An 18,596-nucleotide genomic window follows, 5' to 3' on the forward strand; every position below is an offset into this window, starting at 1 on the left:
TTTTGAGCCCGATCGGAGAACTTTTTTTTCGAACCATGCTGTTTTCGTGGGGAATGGCTGATAATGATTAATATCGAATTGACACATGTTCAAAAAAATTAAAATTGAAATCAATCACAGCTTCGATTCAGATACACAAAATCCTAACAAAACATAAAACTTCAAGAATCAATTGAAATATTATCGACAAACAGTTTCTATTGCTCGGTTTAAACCAGTGGTTTATTTATATTTTTTTTTCAATGAAAAAGCCAGTTAAGACTTTATGCTTTACCACTCTTTTTTGCAGTTTTTTTCTAAGATGCATTTTTAAAGATTTTTTCAAAAAGGTTTTTTTCATGTAGCTCGAAAAACGTTTTAATATGTTTTTATAATTAAGTTTTTCTGATTTATTAAAATCAAGCATTATCCATTTTTTTCACCGTATACTCATGCAAAAAAATTGGAATCAAAAATTTGAAGAAAAAAATTGCAGTGACTAAATGAATTTGATTTTCAATTTGAAATAATTACCACACATATTTGGTCAGGCCCGTAGCCCTTCCCTCTCGAACCAAAATTTTGGGCTGCACTCCTGGGTTTGTTTCTTTTAGATTTTAATAAACTCAGTTAAAAAATAAACCAAATTGATTAAAATTATTGTAATCTGTGTCAAACCCATGTCATCATAACCCTCCACTATTTATTAAGATTTTTAATGTCTTAAATTGCATTTTCATTGGCAACTTCATTAAAATAGTGAAAGGAATCTTAAATATTGAGTTAAGTGCTCAAAACAAATTGAATGCAATTGGCATGATACATGTACATAATTCAATGAACATATTTTCCAAAAGATCACGACTCAAGTTTTTTTTGCGAATTTTGGAAAATTCATGACTTTTTCCTGACTTTCCCGTTTTTACAACATGACTGGCCACCCTGCTGACAGCTATAATTTTGATTGCAATTTACCTATAAAAGATTACTCTAAACAGGACAAAAAATATTTTTTCGAAAAACTTCCAAATTTTAATGAAATTAAAGTTTAATCAACTGCAAACATGCTGAAAAGCATTTTCCTGCGTTTAAAATCATATTTAGTCGATTCTTCCATATTTTGAAAACTAATGATTGAAAAGCAACTGGATGCATTTTAAAACACTTTTTTTTCTCAAAAGCTGAAACCTAGACTTGTTATTTCAATTTTTACATTTTTTATTTTTTTGACCTCTCCCCCCATCCCTCTCTACTTTGGTCAGAGCCGAAGGACATGAGCAGTTCTCTACGGAATCTGTCTTTTTTCTTTAATTTTAATTTTTGTATTTTTTAATCCGGCTGAAACTGTTTTGGTGCCTTCGGTATGCCCAAAGAAGCCATTTTGCATCATTAGTTTGTCCATATAATTTTCCATACAAATTTGGCAGCTGTCCATACAAAAATTATATGTGAAAATTCAAAATTCTGTATCTTTTGAAGGAATTTTTTGATCGATTTAGTGTCTTCGGCAAAGTTGTAGGTATGGATAGGTAGTTGCTGAGATATCGACATTAGAAAACGGTGGGTTGTTTGGGTGAGACTTAGAAAACATCAACTTTCTTGTTTTTTAACCTTTGCATGGCAATATCTTAGCAATTATGTGTCGTATCAACAAAGTCCGAAAAAGCAAAATTTAGAGAATTTTCTAAGCTTTTCAAAAAAAATTTTTTTTCAAAGGTGGGCAAACATGGGCACCAATTTAAAAAAATGAAAAACTGCGACTATTTTCAAAAAAGTTACCTAAAAAGGGCTAAAACTTGAAAACGGTGCACTTTATCAAAAATTCACTAAAGTACTTTTTGATTGCACATTCCATTTTACATCAAAAAATGAAGTTGAAAAATTTTTGCAACCATTTTTCGATTTTTTGAAAAAAATCTGTTATGATTCAAAAAATCATAACTCGATCAAAAATTTTTTGCTCATTCTGGAAATTTCTGAAAAGTTGGCATTTTATGTCCTCTAAAACATATCAAAAAATAAAAAAAAAATAAAAATAGTTTTTTTTTGCAAAACAAGTTTTAGTGACAAAAAGTGAAATTAAAAATCACCAAAATTTTTTAACCGTGTATCATTTTTTTTCAGTGTAGTCCATATCCATACCTACAACTTTGCGAAGACACCAAATCGATCAAAAAATTCCTTCAAAAGATACAGAATTTTGAATTTTCACATATAATTTTTGTATGGACAGCTGCCAAATTTGTATGGAAAATTATATGGACAAACTAATGATGCAAAATGGCTTCTTTGGGCATACCGAAGGCACCAAAAAAGTTTCAGTCGGATAAAAAAATACAAAAAAAAACGAATGACCGAAATCTCAGAGAATTGCTCACATAAACTTCTAAAAATATTTGCAACGGCCTAATCCAATTGTAAAAAAATGGGATCGTGTCATGTCATCATGGCGACCAATTATGGATCATTCCTGGTCAACTGATTACACTTTTGGACTCGACCTTCACCGATTTGGACCAAACTTGGAGGGAACGTTCATCTATTGATAGTTAACAGAAATCCCAAGTTTGGTGCTGATTAGACCATCCCTCTATTTTTGGCACCACCCTCATTTTTGATTTTCTAAGAAACTTTTTTTTCAAGGAATTTCATAAAAATAATATTTCAACCTTTAAATGCCCAAAGAGCAATTCTCTACGAAATCGGTCTTTTTTCTTCAATTTTAATTTTTGTATTTTTTAATCCGGCTGAAACTTTTTTGGTGCCTTCGGTATGCCCAAAGAAGCCATTTTGCATCATTAGTTTGTCCATATAATTTTCCATACAAATTCGGCAGCTGTCCATACAAAAATGATGTATGAAAATTCAAAAATCTGTATCTTTTGAAGGAATTTTTTGATCGATTTGGTGTCTTCGGCAAAGTTGTAGGTATGGATACGGACTACACTGGAAAAAATAATACACGGTAAAAAAAAATTTGGTGATTTTTTTATTTAACTTTTTATCACTAAAACTTGATTTACAAAAAAACACTATTTTTAATTTTTTTTTATTTTTTGATATGTTTTAGAAGACATAAATGCCAACTTTTCAGAAATTTCCAGGTTGTGCAAAAAATCACTGACCGAGTTATGAATTTTTTAATCAATACTGATTTTTTCAAAAAATCGAAATTTTGGTCGTAAAAATTTTTCAACTTCATTTTTCGATGTAAAATCAAATTTGCAATCAAAAAGTACTTTACAAAAATTTTGATAAAGTGCACCGTTTTCAAGTTATAGCCATATTTAAGTGACTTTTTTGAAAATAGTCGCAGTTTTTCATTTTTTTAAATTAGTGCACATGTTTGCCCAGTTTTGAAAAAAATATTTTTGAAAAGCTAAGAAAATTCTCTATATTTTGCTTATTCGGACTATGTTGATACGACCTTTAGTTGCTGAGATATTGCAATGCAAAGGTTTAAAAACAGGAAAATTGATGTTTTCTAAGTTTCACCCAAACAACCCACCATTTTCTATCGTCAATATCTCAGCAACTAATGATCCGATTTTCAATGTTAATATATGAAACAATTGTGAAATTTTCCGATCTTTTCGAAAAAAATATTTTTGGAATTTTCAAATCAAGACAAACATTTTAAAAGGGCGTAATATTGAATGTTTGCAGCTAAAGGTCGTATCAACAAAGTCCAAATAAGCAAAATATAGAGAATTTTCTCAGCTTTTCAAAAATATTTTTTTCAAAACTGGGCAAACATGTGCACTAATTTAAAAAAATGAAAAACTGCGACTATTTTCAAAAAAGTCACTTAAATATGGCTATAACTTGAAAACGGTGCACTTTATCAAAATTTCTGTAAAGTACTTTTTGATTGCAAATTTGATTTTACATCGAAAAATGAAGTTGAAAAATTTTTACGACCAAAATTTCGATTTTTTGAAAAAATAGTATTGATTAAAAAATTCATAACTCGGTCAGTGATTTTTTGCACAACCTGGAAATTTCTGAAAAGTTGGCATTTTATGCCTTCTAAAACATATCAAAAAATAAAAAAAATTAAAAATAGTGTTTTTTTGTAAATCAAGTTTTAGTGATAAAAAGTTAAATAAAAAAATCACCAAATTTTTTTTACCGTGTATTATTTTTTTCCAGTGTAGTCCGTATCCATACCTACAACTTTGCCGAAGACACCAAATCGATCAAAAAATTCCTTCAAAAGATACAGATTTTTGAATTTTCATACATCATTTTTGTATGGACAGCTGCCGAATTTGTATGGAAAATTATATGGACAAACTAATGATGCAAAATGGCTTCTTTGGGCATACCGAAGGCACCAAAAAAGTTTCAGTCGGATTAAAAAATACAAAAAAAATCGAATGATCGAAATCCTAGAGAACTGCTCCAAAAAAAAAAAAATCAAATTATTCGCTCTACAGCATTGCCTTGGCGTTCTCGATTGCGAGATTCCTACTCGAAACTAGGTGTTCGAAGGCTTGATTGTTGAGGCAATTGCAAACCTCTTTTTACACCTTAGCTTCCATCCACCCCGGGATTCGAACTGACGACCTTTGGATTGTTAGTCCAACTGCCTACCAGCGACTCCACCGAGGCAGGACCCAGGGAGACGACTCCTACACCTGGACTGAGCTAACGACCTAACCTTTTTTAGGTTAGTCCGGGACCAACATTTACTTCCCTTCCGACGGAAGGCGTGATCAGACAAATCTCGTCTCGAAAAATGCCACCGGGACCGTCTGGGATCGAACCCAGGCCGACTGGGTGAGAGGCAATCACGCTTACCCCTACACCACGGTCCCGGCTTTAAATGCCCAATAATATTATATTTTAACGATTTAAGTATAAAAAATCAGTTTTGACATTCCTTATATTTTTATTTGCTTTATTTTATCACCATCTTGTTCCCTGGACAATTTTACATAATAATCAATGTAGTCCTCAAACTAAAATGAACTATTGGCAAGATACAGCGATTTTACTGAAAAAAGTTTGATTTTGCGCTGCACTCTGTCCTATTAATTCAAATCCGAAAAAAAATCTCACATATAAAAATCGAACTATGTGGGGTTCCTCCCTTTTTGATGAAAAGTACACCATGTACTTCCGAGTGCTGCGTAAAATCAAACTTTTTTCAGTAAAATCGTTGTATCTTGCCAATAGTTCATTTTAGTTTGAGGACTATATTGATTATTATGGAAAATTGTCAGGGGAACACGGTGGTGATAAAATAAAACAATTAAAATTATAAGGACTTGGTCAAAACTGAATTTTAATACTTAAAACGTTAAAATATAATATTTAAAGGTGAGCATTTTATTTTTATCGAATTCCTTGGACAATTTTCTATAAAATGCAACTTGTAGAAAGTCTTTTGGTTAGGTATTTTCAAAGTTATAATTAAAAGAAAAAAAGTTTTTTAGAAAATCGTCAAAAAAGAGGGTGGTGCCGAAAATAGAGGGATGGTCCAATCAGCACCAAACTTGGGATTTCGGTTAACTATCAATAGATGAACGTTCTCTCCAAGTTTGGTCCAAATCGGTGAAGGTCGAGTCCAATATTGTACTCAGTTGACCTGGAATGACCCTTATAGGAATGTGTGTGGGTTTAAACGCCACTTCAAAATACGATATCGCAAATTGAGCTGAATTATCTTTAAAGTGATTTCAAAAAATGATATTTCTCATTTAAATTGAATAAATTTAGAAAAAAGCCTTGATTAGATGAGACAAATTATTGTTTCGAGAACCCCAGCATTCTTAAATCACTTCCTCCATCTCCCTTCGACAGACAGACTTACGTACAACAACAAAACGGTGCCAATAACCAGAAGGACCGGCAACCGGTGCCACAATGCTCACCTTCTTACAACAATGGCCTCGATGACGGAGGGGGCGAAAAGTACTATAAAATCATAAACATAATGCTCCAGAACATGGGGCCAAGTTAAAGCGAAACGGAAGAAGGCAAAAGAAAAATGACGCGAGCATATTTCTGCATTTTTTTTTTTTTGCACAAAAATGTGCTGTTTATTTTCGTCCTTGTTCCCACACCAGCCGGTGAGAGTTTTGCGAGGAAAAATTCCAAGGAAAAACCACCACCGCGCGCGCACATAACACGGAAAAAGTGGGTGGAAATTGTCTCACGTGGAAGGTCGACGGTCGCCCACGACCAGCCAGCCACAGGAGTTCAAGTGCTTCTTCGTTCCAGGACTTGGCGCTGGCATGTGTGTGTTATGACGGTGGTAATGGCCGTCATACCTGGACTTGGCAGCACCTGGTTTTGCGGTGGCGGCACATTATCACGGAATTTTCCGACCCCGGGAACCAGCGCGCACTTGGGGGAAAAACTATTTCAGCGGTGAAAAACTGTCACACGTGGAGGGGACACGGAAAATTTGATTTTTTGCATTTTTTTCAGTCAGTTTAAAATTTAAGAGAAGATTATTTCGGTTCTTTAAAAATATGAACTACTACTAAGTCAAACCAACCAACAGAAATCCTTCACACGACCAAAGGGAGGTAAACCACCACTTTTCCCGTGAGATAAAAAAAACACGCAGAAAAATGGCCGCCACTCGTGTGCAGAACACGAACTTTAAGCGCCGTTAAACTTTTTTATGCCTCGTCGACGACCCCGGGAATAAAAAAAAATGTCGCAAAGGGCGTTCTTCCGGCATTTTTCGTTGCTCATTTTGCACACCAGACCAGATAAGCGGGGTTGATTCCTGGACTTGTGCTGCAATCATAAGACAGCACACCAGCAAAAAAGCCGTCGAGATAATGGTGATGATTTGCCGTAAAAAGAAAAACGAATTCCAGAATTTGACTACACTTTTCCGGGTTTGGTTTGATGTTAAGGGGGGCTGGGGAGAGATGAAAATGGTGTCTAGTTATAAATTTTGTGATTTTTTATCGCCTGGATGATTTTTTTCGGGGTGAAATCCCGTTTAAGATCGGACAAGCTATGAGATTTAGAGTTACATTTGATGGGTAGGTTTTATTTCTGCCGTCTATGCTACTTTATTGCCTGCAGAGTTTTAAAATCATCTTCTAAAAGCGCAATATTACCTGGTGATTATCGTATTACCGTCTTTAATCTATGTTGAAGTTGAGCTGCATTTGAAAGGTTTTAATCAGTTTAAATTGCTCACAATAAGCCAAAAAATACTGCTCAAACCAACCCGTACAGACGGTCATAACTAAATTCATGCCATTTCAATAACAAATACTGTTAAAATAACAAAAAGTGTTATAGAATATTCTTGCAAAATCCATTTTTGCATAAGAGTTTAATAATAGTTTATGTTATCATAACGAAATTTGTTATTGGTCTGATATTGGTTGAAAGCCAAAACAACTTTGGATTTGGAATAACATTTTTTGTTTTGGAAGAATACCTCAAACCGTTATTGGGATGATCGGATTAGTTGTTAAAATAACAAAAAATAATAACAAAGATTTGTTCGGAGAATAACTAAAATTGTTATAAGTCTGTTGTTACAATAGCAATTCAATGACAAAAAAAATCATAACGATGAATAACAAATCTTGTTATAAATAACATAAAATGTTATAAGCCTAGTTTGTTCAAATATCAAAAAATGTTATTCCCAAGTTATTTCCGTCTGCTCGGGAACCACTTCGTCACTTCAGTAAGAGACAAATGCACTGTAACGTCCAAATTGGCAGAGATTCACTCGGAAATTGCATCACTAAAGCGGAAACAGAACTCACTTCGCGTTGAGTCGGCATATCCGTTCGAGTGCCGTTTCCTTGAACGAGCCGGAAAAGGACACGCTCCTTCGATTCGCTTCCCTAGCCCAAAATGCACTCGAGTCACGTCAACTTTTTTTGTTTTTGCTTTTGCATTTTCGCGTCCGTCTATAAAATGATGATGGATGATTGTTTCAGCGTTTTTCGAACAACTGAAGAAGGGCATTTTCCAGGCTTGAGCACTTTGTTTTCGTCCTCCTTCGATTTGAGAGTTCTGCTCGAGGATGATTTATGGCATGCGTGGCCACGTGGTTTTTCGGGGGGTGTTGTCAGAGTACTGGTGCGAGGAGCATTCACTTCATTGTGAACATGTGACAGGAAATGGCGAATGAAAAATTGCTACTTTTTCGCAAGAAGGGGCTTGGAGCCATTGTGTTACGAAACAATTAAATCTCTTATCTAGTGCGAAATTCTTTGTGAATGCTCAGAAAGTGAATTGAAGCGTTGCTTTGTCATTTTTCTTTTCTGTAATTTTCATGTAATGAACCCTTGACAACAATTATTATTTTTTTGCCTTCCTCACTGAGGTAAGGCTATAATCCTGCTCTAAAAATGAACTTTGTATAAAAACGTCGTAGACCCACCTTCATGTATACATATCGACTCAGAATCGAAAACTGAACAAATGTCTGTGTGTATGTGTGTGTGTATGTGTGTGTGTATGTGTGTGTGTATGTGTGTGTGTATGTATGTATGTGACCAACAAACTAGCTCATGTTTCTCGGCACTGGCTGAACCGATTTGACCCGAATCTGTTGCATTCGACTTGGTTTAGGGTCCCATAGATCGAGTTTTATACAGATTGAAGTTTCGATAAGTAGTTCAAAAGTTATGTATAAAAATGTGTTTTCACATATATTTGGATCTCACTTAACTGTATGTAAACTATGTCCGGGTCCATCATCCGACCCATCGTTGGTTAGGTTATCAAAAGACCTTTCCAACGAGTCCAAAACATTGAAGATCTGGCAACCCTGTCTCGAGATATGGCCACTTAAGTGATATTGATGTACTTTTTTGAAGCCGGATCTCACTTAAATGTATGTAAACTATGCCCGGATCCACCATCTGACCCATCGTTGGTTAGGTTATCAAAAGACCTTTCCAACGAGCCTAAAACATTGACGATCTGGCAACCCTGCCGCGAGATATGGCCACTTAAGTGATATTGATGTACTTTTTGGAAGCCGGATCTCACTTAAATGTATGTAAACTATGTCCGGATCCACCATCTGACCCATCGTTGGTTAGGTTATCAAAAGACCTTTCCAACGAGCCCAAAACATTGACGATCTGGCAACCCTGCCGCGAGATATGGCCACTTAAGTGATATTGATGTACTTTTTGGAAGCCGGATCTCACTTAAATGTATGTAAACTATGTCCGGATCCACCATCTGACCCATCGTTGGTTAGGTTATCAAAAAACCTTTCAAACGAGTCCAAAACATCGACGATCTGGCAACCCTGCCTCGATATATGGTCACTTAAGTGATATTGATGTACTTTTTGGAAGCCGGATCTCACTTAAATGTATGTAAACTATGTCCGAATTCACCACCCGACCCATTGTTGGCTAGGTTATCAAAAGACCTTTCCAATGAGTCCAAAACATTGACGATCTGGCAACCCTGCCGCGAGATATGGCCACTTAAGTGATATTGATGTACTTTTTGGAAGCCGGATCTCACTTAAATGTATGTAAACTATGTCCGAATTCACCATCCGACCCATTGTTGGCTAGGTTATCAAAAGACCTTTCCAACGAGTCCAAAACATTGACGATCTGGCAACCCTGCCGCGAGATATGGCCACTTAAGTGATATTGATGTACTTTTTGGAAGCCGGATCTCACTTAAATGTATGTAAACTATGTCCGGATCCACCATCTGACCCATCGTTGGTAAGGTTATCAAAAGACCTTTCCAACGAGCCGAAAACATTGACGATCTGGCAACCCTGCCGCGAGATATGGCCACTTAAGTGATATTGATGTACTTTTTGGAAGCCGGATCTCACTTAAATGTATGTAAACTATGTCCGAATTCACCATCCGACCCATTGTTGGCTAGGTTATCAAAAGACCTTTCCAATGAGTCCAAAACATTGACGATCTGACAACCCTGCCAAGAGATATGGCCACTTAGAAATATTCATGTACTTTTTTATTCTGGATCTAAAAAATAGATGAAATTTGTGTACAGCCATTGCTGGTAATGAGTGAGGAAGGCCTCAACCACATAGGTGGATTAAGTTAGTTTTTTTTGAGCATGTGACAGTCATATTCATGAGTTTTGCCTTCCTCACTGAGGTAAGGCTATAATCCTGCTCTAAAAATGAACTTTGAATCAAAACGTCGTAGACATATCGACTCAGAATCAAAAACTGAACAAATGTCTGTGTGTATGTGTGTGTGTATGTATGTATGTGACCAACAAACTAGCTCATGTTTCTCGGCACTGGCTGAACCGATTTGACCTGAACCTGTTGCATTCGACTTGGTTTAGGGTCCCATAGATCGAGTTTTATACAGATTGAAGTTTTGATAAGTAGTTCAAAAGTTATGTATAAAAATGCATTTTCACATATATCCGGATCTCACTTAAATGTATGTAAACTATGTCCGGGTCCATCATCAGACCCATCGTTGGTTAGGTTATCAAAAAACCTTTCAAAACGAGTCCAAGACATTGAAGATCTGGCGACCCTGTCTCGAGATATGGCCACTTAAGTGATATTGATGTACTTTTTGGAAGCCGGATCTCACTTAAATGTATGTAAACTATGTCCGGGTCCATCATCAGACCCATCGTTGGTTAGGTTATCAAAAGACCTTTCCAACGAGTCCAAAACATTGAAGATCTGGCAACCCTGTCTCGAGATATGGCCACTTAAGTGACATTTATGTACTTTTTGGAAACCGGATCTCACTTAAATGTATGTAAACTATGTCCGGGTCCATCATCCGACCCATCGTTGGTTAGGTTATCAAAAGACCTTTCCAACGAGCCTAAAACATTGATGATCTGGCAACCCTGTTTCGAGATATGGCCACTTAAGTGATATTGATGTACTTTTTGGAAGCCGGATCTCACTTAAATGTATGTAAACTATGTCCGGGTCCATCATCAGACCCATCGTTGGTTAGGTTATCAAAAGACCTTTCCAACGAGTCCAAAACATTGAAGATCTGGCAACCCTGTCTCGAGATATGGCCACTTAAGTGATATTGATGTACTTTTTGGAAACCGGATCTCACTTAAATGTATGTAAACTATGTCCGGGTCCATCATCCGACCCATCGTTGGTTAGGTTATCAAAAGACCTTTCCAACGAGTCTAAAACATAGAAGATCTGGCAACCCTGCCTCGAGATATGGCCACTTAAGTGATATTGATGTACTTTTTGGAAGCCGGATCTCACTTAAATGTATGTAAACTATGTCCGGGTCCACCATCCGACCCATCGTTGGTCAGGTTATTAAAAGACCTTTCCATCGAGTTCAAAAAATTTGAGATCTGGCAACCCTGTCTCGAGATATGCCCACTTAAGTGACATTGATGTACTTTTTGGAAGCCGGATCTCACTTAAATGTATGTAAACTATGTCCAGGTCCATCATCCGACCCATCGTTGGTTAGGTTATCAAAAGACCTTTCCAACGAGCCTAAAACATTGATGATCTGGCAACCCTGTTTCGAGATATGGCCACTTAAGTGATATTGATGTACTTTTTGGAAACCGGATCTCACTTAAATGTATGTAAACTATGTCCAGGTCTATCATCCGACCCATCGTTGGTTATGTTATGAAAAGACCTTTCCAACGAGTCCAAAACATTGATGATCTGGCAACCCTGTCTCGAGATATGGCCACTTAAGTGATATTGATGTACTTTTTGGATGCCGGATCTCACTTAAATGTATGTAAACTATGTCCGGGTCCACCATCCGACCCATCGTTGGTCAGGTTATTAAAAGACCTTTCCATCGAGTTCAAAACATTTGAGATCTGGCAACCCTGTCTCGAGATATGCCCACTTAAGTGATATTGATGTACTTTTTGAAGCCGGATCTCACTTAAATGTATGTAAACTATGTCCGGATCCACCATCCGACTCATCGTTGGTTAGGTTATGAAAAGACCTTTCCAACGAGTTCAAAACATTGGAGATCTTACAACCTTGTCTTGAGATATGTACACTTAAGTGATATTGATGTACTTTTTTACTCCGGATCTAAAAAAGAGATGAAATTTTTGTACAATTCCATCATATCAGCCATTGTTGGTAATAAGTGAGGAAGGCTCCAACCACATAGGTGGATTAAGTTAGTTTTTAATAAGCAAATTCAGATTTATATTTGCGCAATAGGTTTGAACAGTTATTTTTAACTAACAAAATCGTTACACAGTCCACATGCAACTGGCTGAGGCCTTCATCATACCAATTTGATATATTTTTCTAATAATATCGGATTATTCTTTTATCTTTAAATTGTAGACAATTTTTCAAAATATATTTCTTTCGAGATTTCAATTTCTTTGTTTGTTTTGGATGATACTTTGTCAAAAGAAACCATTTTGCATCATTACTGTTTGCATACAATTTTGCTGGCAAGTCTGAAAAAAAATTGGTCTTTGAATATTAGAAAATCTGTATCTTTAGAAAGGACTTTCTGATCGATTTGATGTCTTCAGCAAAGTTGTAAGTTATAGCACAGAGAACAGATGTATATCATTGAACAAACAGCATTGAAAAACGTGTGTAAAAATTCAAACCAAAATACGTTGAAAAGAGCTAGGGTGTGCACCATCCGTCTAGATAGCGCCACTTCCAAAATCATGATGGCCTACAGTAGCAGAACGAGCAGAACCATCTAATCACTGCTTAAAACTTTCCGTACAAACGACATTAGACCATTGTCTGACTCTCCTTCGTCAGAGGGTTGCAATTTTACGCGCCAAAGAAGGTAAACAAAACGAAATCGGACATAACATGTGTAAAGGGACTATTTTAAGTTGTCGCTTGAAATATAATTTTTGAATGAATTTTCTGTTATGTTTTCGTCAATGTTAACGCCTTTTTAGCATTCTTTTTAGTCAACTGGAATTATACAGAAGTGAATTTTATGTTTAAACGAGGTAAAAAATTATTTTCTTTCGAAATTATTGAGTCTTTTTCACTGTTAAGTCAAGTATTCTTAGCCGTGACGGTGGCGCCGCCAAGCGTATCCTGCACACTCTAATTTCTTTGATGCAAGATTGTATGCAACGTATTTTTTGGTGCAACAGTGTTTACACACACGTTCGAGCTTAGATGTACATCTGTTCTCTGTGGTCATAGTTAGCACTTTTTAAGATAAAAATAGATACAGGAAAAAAATCCCAATATTTTTAATTGTTTTGTTACGTCTATAAGTTGCAATCCAAAAATATTTTTTTTTTTTATTTTCGAATAATTTGTATACATGGGACTAAAAACGGAAAGTTATTGTGCTACAGTCTGGGATGGTGCAAAATCTTGTTCCCAAGGTTGCCAAGAATGCCAAATTGTTCTAGGAATGCAAGATTTTTCAAGTGTCAGCCAGAATAAAGATTTATCATTCAAATTATTCGCTCTACAACATTGCCTTGGCGAGATTCCTACTCTAAACTAGGTGTCCGAAGGCTTGATTGTTGAGGCAATTGCAAACCTTTTTTTTACACCTAAGCTTCCATCCACCCCGGGATTCGAACTGACGACCTTTGGATTGTTAGGGCAACTGCCAACCAGCGACTCCACCGAGGCAGGACCCAGGGAGACGTCTCCTACACCTGGACTGAGCTAACGAGCTAACCTCTAGGTTAGACCGGGGCCAACATTAACATCCCCGTCCGACGGAAAGCGTTATCAGACAATTCTCGTCTTGAAATTTGCCACCGGGACCTTCTGGGATCGAACCCACGCTGACTGAGTGAGAGGCAACCACGCTTACCCCTACACCACGAATCCCGACAGATTTATCATTATCTGTTCCAAATTTTGGCATATTTCGACAGATTTTATATTTCCTGCAATTTTGAACTTTTGATTTAATAGAACGAATTTATTTGAAAATGGAATAAAATAGTAAATATATGTTCAAACAAAAATGCAGATTTTGAGGCCGACGGTGGGGGTCGTCATAATTGCAAAAAAATCATCTGCCGGATTTTTTCAGATTTTTTATCGGAACTTGGCGCGATTTTTTTTATAATTTTGACCTGGCTGCTTGTACTGGAAGATGGAATATTGTCAAAAATCATATACAGATGAAAACATTTATTTTCTTTTCAAGCTATAGGTATTTTAAGGTGATTTTTTGTTTAAATGTTCAGTAAATTGACACAAGAAGAAAGGAATCCTCACTCTTGCACAAAATGTTTTCAATATGCTGCGACAGTTTTCTATTAATATTTATTTTCTGACTTGATTGGAAACTATTACTTCAATTTTTAATGTTATAGAATGAAACTCTCGTGAAATTTGCAACTTTGAACAATAAAAAGATTTTCATTTTTTTTTTTAGAATCCAGAGTTTTTGTTTAAAGGGCTACAAACTTTTATTTTGATTTTTTCCAATGTTTGCGTGATTTTTAAATTTTTTAATTATTTATATTTATGTTTTTTTATGCTTAGGTACATCAATAGAAATATACATGCCATGGTTTAAACATTTCAATGAAAAAAGAATTGTCAACTCTTTTCGGTACTTTACATTGAATGTTTGGCCCTTTTGAAATTTTAGTCTTGATTTGAAAATTTTTAAAATATTGTTTTCGTAAAGATCGAATGTTTCATATTTTAACATTGTAAATCGGACCATTAGTTGCTGAGATATCGACGTTAGAAAATGGTGTGTTGTTATGATGAGACTTAAAAAAACATCAATTTTCCTGTTTTTAAACCTTTGCATGGGCAATATGACAGCAACTAAGGGTCGTATCAACAAAGTTCAAAAAAGCAAAATATAGAGAATTTTCTCAGCTAATCAAAAATATTTCTTTCAAAAATGTTGCATAAGAAAAAAGTCAAAATGTGTGCTCATACCAACCTCTGACATTTTTGCCAATTTACATGTATGTAACCCCTTTTAATCGATAAAATTATCTTCAATAATATTATCGTTTGGCGATAAAGATAATGATCATATTTTGTATGCTTTTTCACCTTTCATATTTTTTTTTTCAATTTTGTGAGCTTTTTAACTTCCTAAAGCTTTTTAAATGCTAAAATTTTCACAAAATACGCTATTTTTCAAAAATACTCAGATTTTCCAAATTTGCAATATAATAGTAAATTAAATGAAGGGAAATTGATATGCCTTTACAAATTATTTGAGTCTTTTTTTTTAATATTAAATATTTCATAAATAAGTAACTGTTTTTTCGAAATTACTCAATTTATTATAATTTGAAATTTAGGTTTATTTTTATGCGTTTTAACATAATTAGAGTTTCATTTTTGCCAAAAACTTGAATTTTGACAAAATTATAAAATTTTGAGCTTTTTCGAAAAAATAAAGTATTTTGTGAAAATTTTAGTATTAAAAAAACTATAAAGTAGTGAAAAAGCATACTCTAATTCCAATCATAACTACTTTCGAAAAACTACGGTATTTTGTAAAAAAATTAGTATTTAAAAAAAACTCTAATGATTTGAAAATGACTATAAATATCGCTGCACTTGCAAATTTTTAAAATTTGAGTATTTTCAATAAGAATACTTTAATAAAGTGAAAAGTATACAAAATTTCAATTCGTTTGATACCCATTTTCATAAATTATATTCTATGTGGAAGCATTGGAAATTTAACATGATATGGTTAAATTAAGTCGATTTTAGAAAATTTAAAAAATGCGTTGACTATTTTTTAGGTATTTGCAATTTTTTTCAAAGTTCAATTGATACTTGAAGATTTCATCAAGTTTTAATCATTAAGTTTTTTAAATATATTGTTTTTGACTATGTATGAATCATGGAATGAAAATATATGTTAAAATTGAATCAAAAAGTGCTCCTAAAATCATGTTTTGTTTTGCAAACCACAACAAAAGTGACAAAAACCTTTTCTCCGGCGGCGTACTCAATCGTAAATCAGAGCTTACACAAAGACAACATCTGGTAATGATAACAAATCGTCCAGAAAAAGCTCCCCACTGTTTCCACCGCCTCTCAGTTGAGGGGGGAAAAGTCCCCTTTCACATCCTGCCATGAATTAAAATGGCTACATTGGGAATTAATGCGTGAACGTTTATCTTTTTAATCCGGGGGAGGCCGCCTCCGGCCGAAATAATCTACGAGAGTGTGTCCGTTTTCGTTTCTTTCTGTGTTTTGGTTAGATGACGCCCCCCTCCCAAACCCGGTCACGTTCCGTCCATTCCGTGTCCCCACCGGGCATCTCTCCGCAATGGCCACAAAAACTGCTGCCCCGTCGTCCGAAGCGAGCATTCCAGGCAGGAGGGGGTGGCACAGACAGACATTCACCTGCTCAGCATGTGGCCACTGCCGAGAGTTGAATAGCCGCCGCTGGGAAGAGCTTTCCAAAATGGCCACGTTGTCGTCGAAAGCACCGCCAACTGCGACGAGGACGATGATGATGAATTCAAGCGATTGTCCCGAATCCGGACCGGACCAGATAACATTTGGCCATTGTGACACGAATCTCGAAAGCCGTCGCCGTCGCGAGTTCCCCGGCGAGGAGATGACGATTATAATTGCGGTTCAACTGTTCGCTCCCGGATCGTCCGGGAGCTCTTCCTTCCTGAGCGCTCCCAGGTTCGGGTCTAATGTAGCTAAAACTCGGTGGGAGGGCGTCATTCCGTACAATTTTGGGACACCATCTAAATGATCTTTGACCACCCGAGTGGTATGCTAACGTTGCAGTTATATCGGGGGCTCATTCCGCAGCTAGATTTTATCTGCCGGTCCTGGGGAGAGTCTTAATATGAGTAGTCGTTATGAAATTTAATGACAGTTTCGAAGTTTTGGGATTGGAGTGGTATTAGCTGAGCTGGAGGTGTTAAACAATTTTATCATTGCATTCACTAATAATTTACTAAACATATTAAACGTTAAAGAAAATAGGGAGAAAAAAAGTCTATTATTTAAGGGATAAGGGCAAGGCTTAGTGGGTCTCGTGGCGCAGGGGTAGCGGCTTCGGCTGCCGATCCCGATGATGCTATGAGACGCGGGTTCGATTCCCGCCTTATCCACTGAGCTTCTATCGGATGGTGAAGTAAAACGTCGGTCCCGGTTTCTCCTGTCTCGTCAGAGGCGCTGGAGCAGAAATCCCACGTTAGAGGAAGGCCATGCCCCGGGGGGCGTAGTGCCAATAGTTTCGTTTTTTTCGGCAAGGCTTTAAAATAAATCTTAACATTGAGATTTCTCGATTACGTTTTATTGTTTCGAAAAACGAACTCGACAGTTTGTAGTCAACAATCTTAGGCATGTTGAGCTTGATCGGTTGAGTCTAGCGTTAGATATTGTCTTTTTAGTAAGTTGGTGCACTAAACCTTGAAAATTTCAATAATTTAGGACTTTGATCGGGTATAAAAAATGACTTCAAATAGATTGGATTGATCTTTTACCATTTTAGCACATAACTAATCAACAACTCCTTTCTCTTCACCTTCTTTCCAGACTGTCTGCACCTGCAGCTGTACCGCGACTCCAAGGATCGCTACAAAAATGGCCAAACCAAGGCGTCCCTCTCCCTGCAGCACTTCCTGGGCGTCGAGTCCGGCTTCACGCTGGACAAGGAGTCCAACACGATCGCCATCATCTGCCAGGACGTGATAGTGGTGCTGGCGTTCGACACCCGAGAAAGACTGATTCAGTGGCAGGTAAGTACCCCGCCTTGTTTGACGACTCTTGATTAAGTTTCTTAGGATCAACCACAACTCTCGTATTATTCAGGTCAAAATATCCAACAACCTGGGCGACGACTTGCAATACCTGGTGCTGGTCTCGTCGGCGCCACCGAAAGCCAAACTGGCGACGGGACCAGCACGAATGCACATCCAGGATCACCGGTTCTGCCTGACGACGGGCGTCCCGCCGCGGTTAACGGGCATGTGGAACATCCAGCATCTCAGGTAGGTGTCACCCTTATGGTCTCCAAAACCCGTATACTGATTGGTTATCCCAAATCTGCAGACGATACGGCGTCGTGGACAACCGTTTCTGCTTCGAGGGTGGCTCCAGCTGCGGCAAGGGCGAAGGTCTGTACGTGTTCGTGACGGACATCGGGGACGAGATCACGCACACGCTCAAGATGGCGTCGCAGGGCAAGCTGGCCAGCAAGAAGCGAGCGGCAGCGCGAAAGATTGCAGGTAAGGCGGTGACCCCGGGATGTCATGATCGTTTCGATCCTAAACATTTTTCGACGGTTACAGCGCTCGACAGCCCGCGAAAGGGCGCGGAGTCCCGGATGACCAACTACAACGACGAGATCTGCACGGTGCACTTTGAGAACTCGAACTGCACGTGCCGGACGGCGTACTGGCCGTCGACCGAGTCACGGGATATCGACAGTAACTATGGTTGTGGTGATACGGCGTCCGTGTCCGAGGGACACGACAGTATCAACGACATGGACTCGTTTCCAAGGTAAGTCAATCCTCGAGACTTGATGACACGACATCAAATCGATTGCAAATCTTACACTGACTGTTAATCTGATTTTGGCTCTGATCTTGACTCTTGACTCCAAATCTGACTCCACCTTCGAATTCATCTCCGATTCAAAATCCAGCTCCAATGTAAAATCCAACTCCGACTTAAGATTCGATTTAAAATCTAGATT

The 18,596-nt window shown here is 37.1% G+C and overlaps 1 protein-coding gene across 2 annotated transcripts in view; it reads left to right on the forward strand.

Moving 5' to 3' along the window:
- LOC120412525 (uncharacterized) overlaps positions 1 to 18,596 on the forward strand; it is a 788,684-nt gene that overhangs the window by 759,843 nt on the left and 10,245 nt on the right. For both annotated transcript variants that reach the window (XM_039573021.2, XM_039573022.2), the window contains exons 4-7: positions 17,432 to 17,634; positions 17,708 to 17,886; positions 17,948 to 18,123; positions 18,187 to 18,400. In XM_039573021.2, coding sequence (XP_039428955.1) covers positions 17,432 to 17,634; positions 17,708 to 17,886; positions 17,948 to 18,123; positions 18,187 to 18,400 — 772 coding nt within the window. The remainder of the gene's footprint in view (positions 1 to 17,431; positions 17,635 to 17,707; positions 17,887 to 17,947; positions 18,124 to 18,186; positions 18,401 to 18,596) is intronic.

This window comes from Culex pipiens, chromosome 2, assembly GCF_016801865.2.
Source record: "Culex pipiens pallens isolate TS chromosome 2, TS_CPP_V2, whole genome shotgun sequence".
NCBI classification, from domain to species: Eukaryota; Metazoa; Arthropoda; class Insecta; order Diptera; family Culicidae; genus Culex; species Culex pipiens.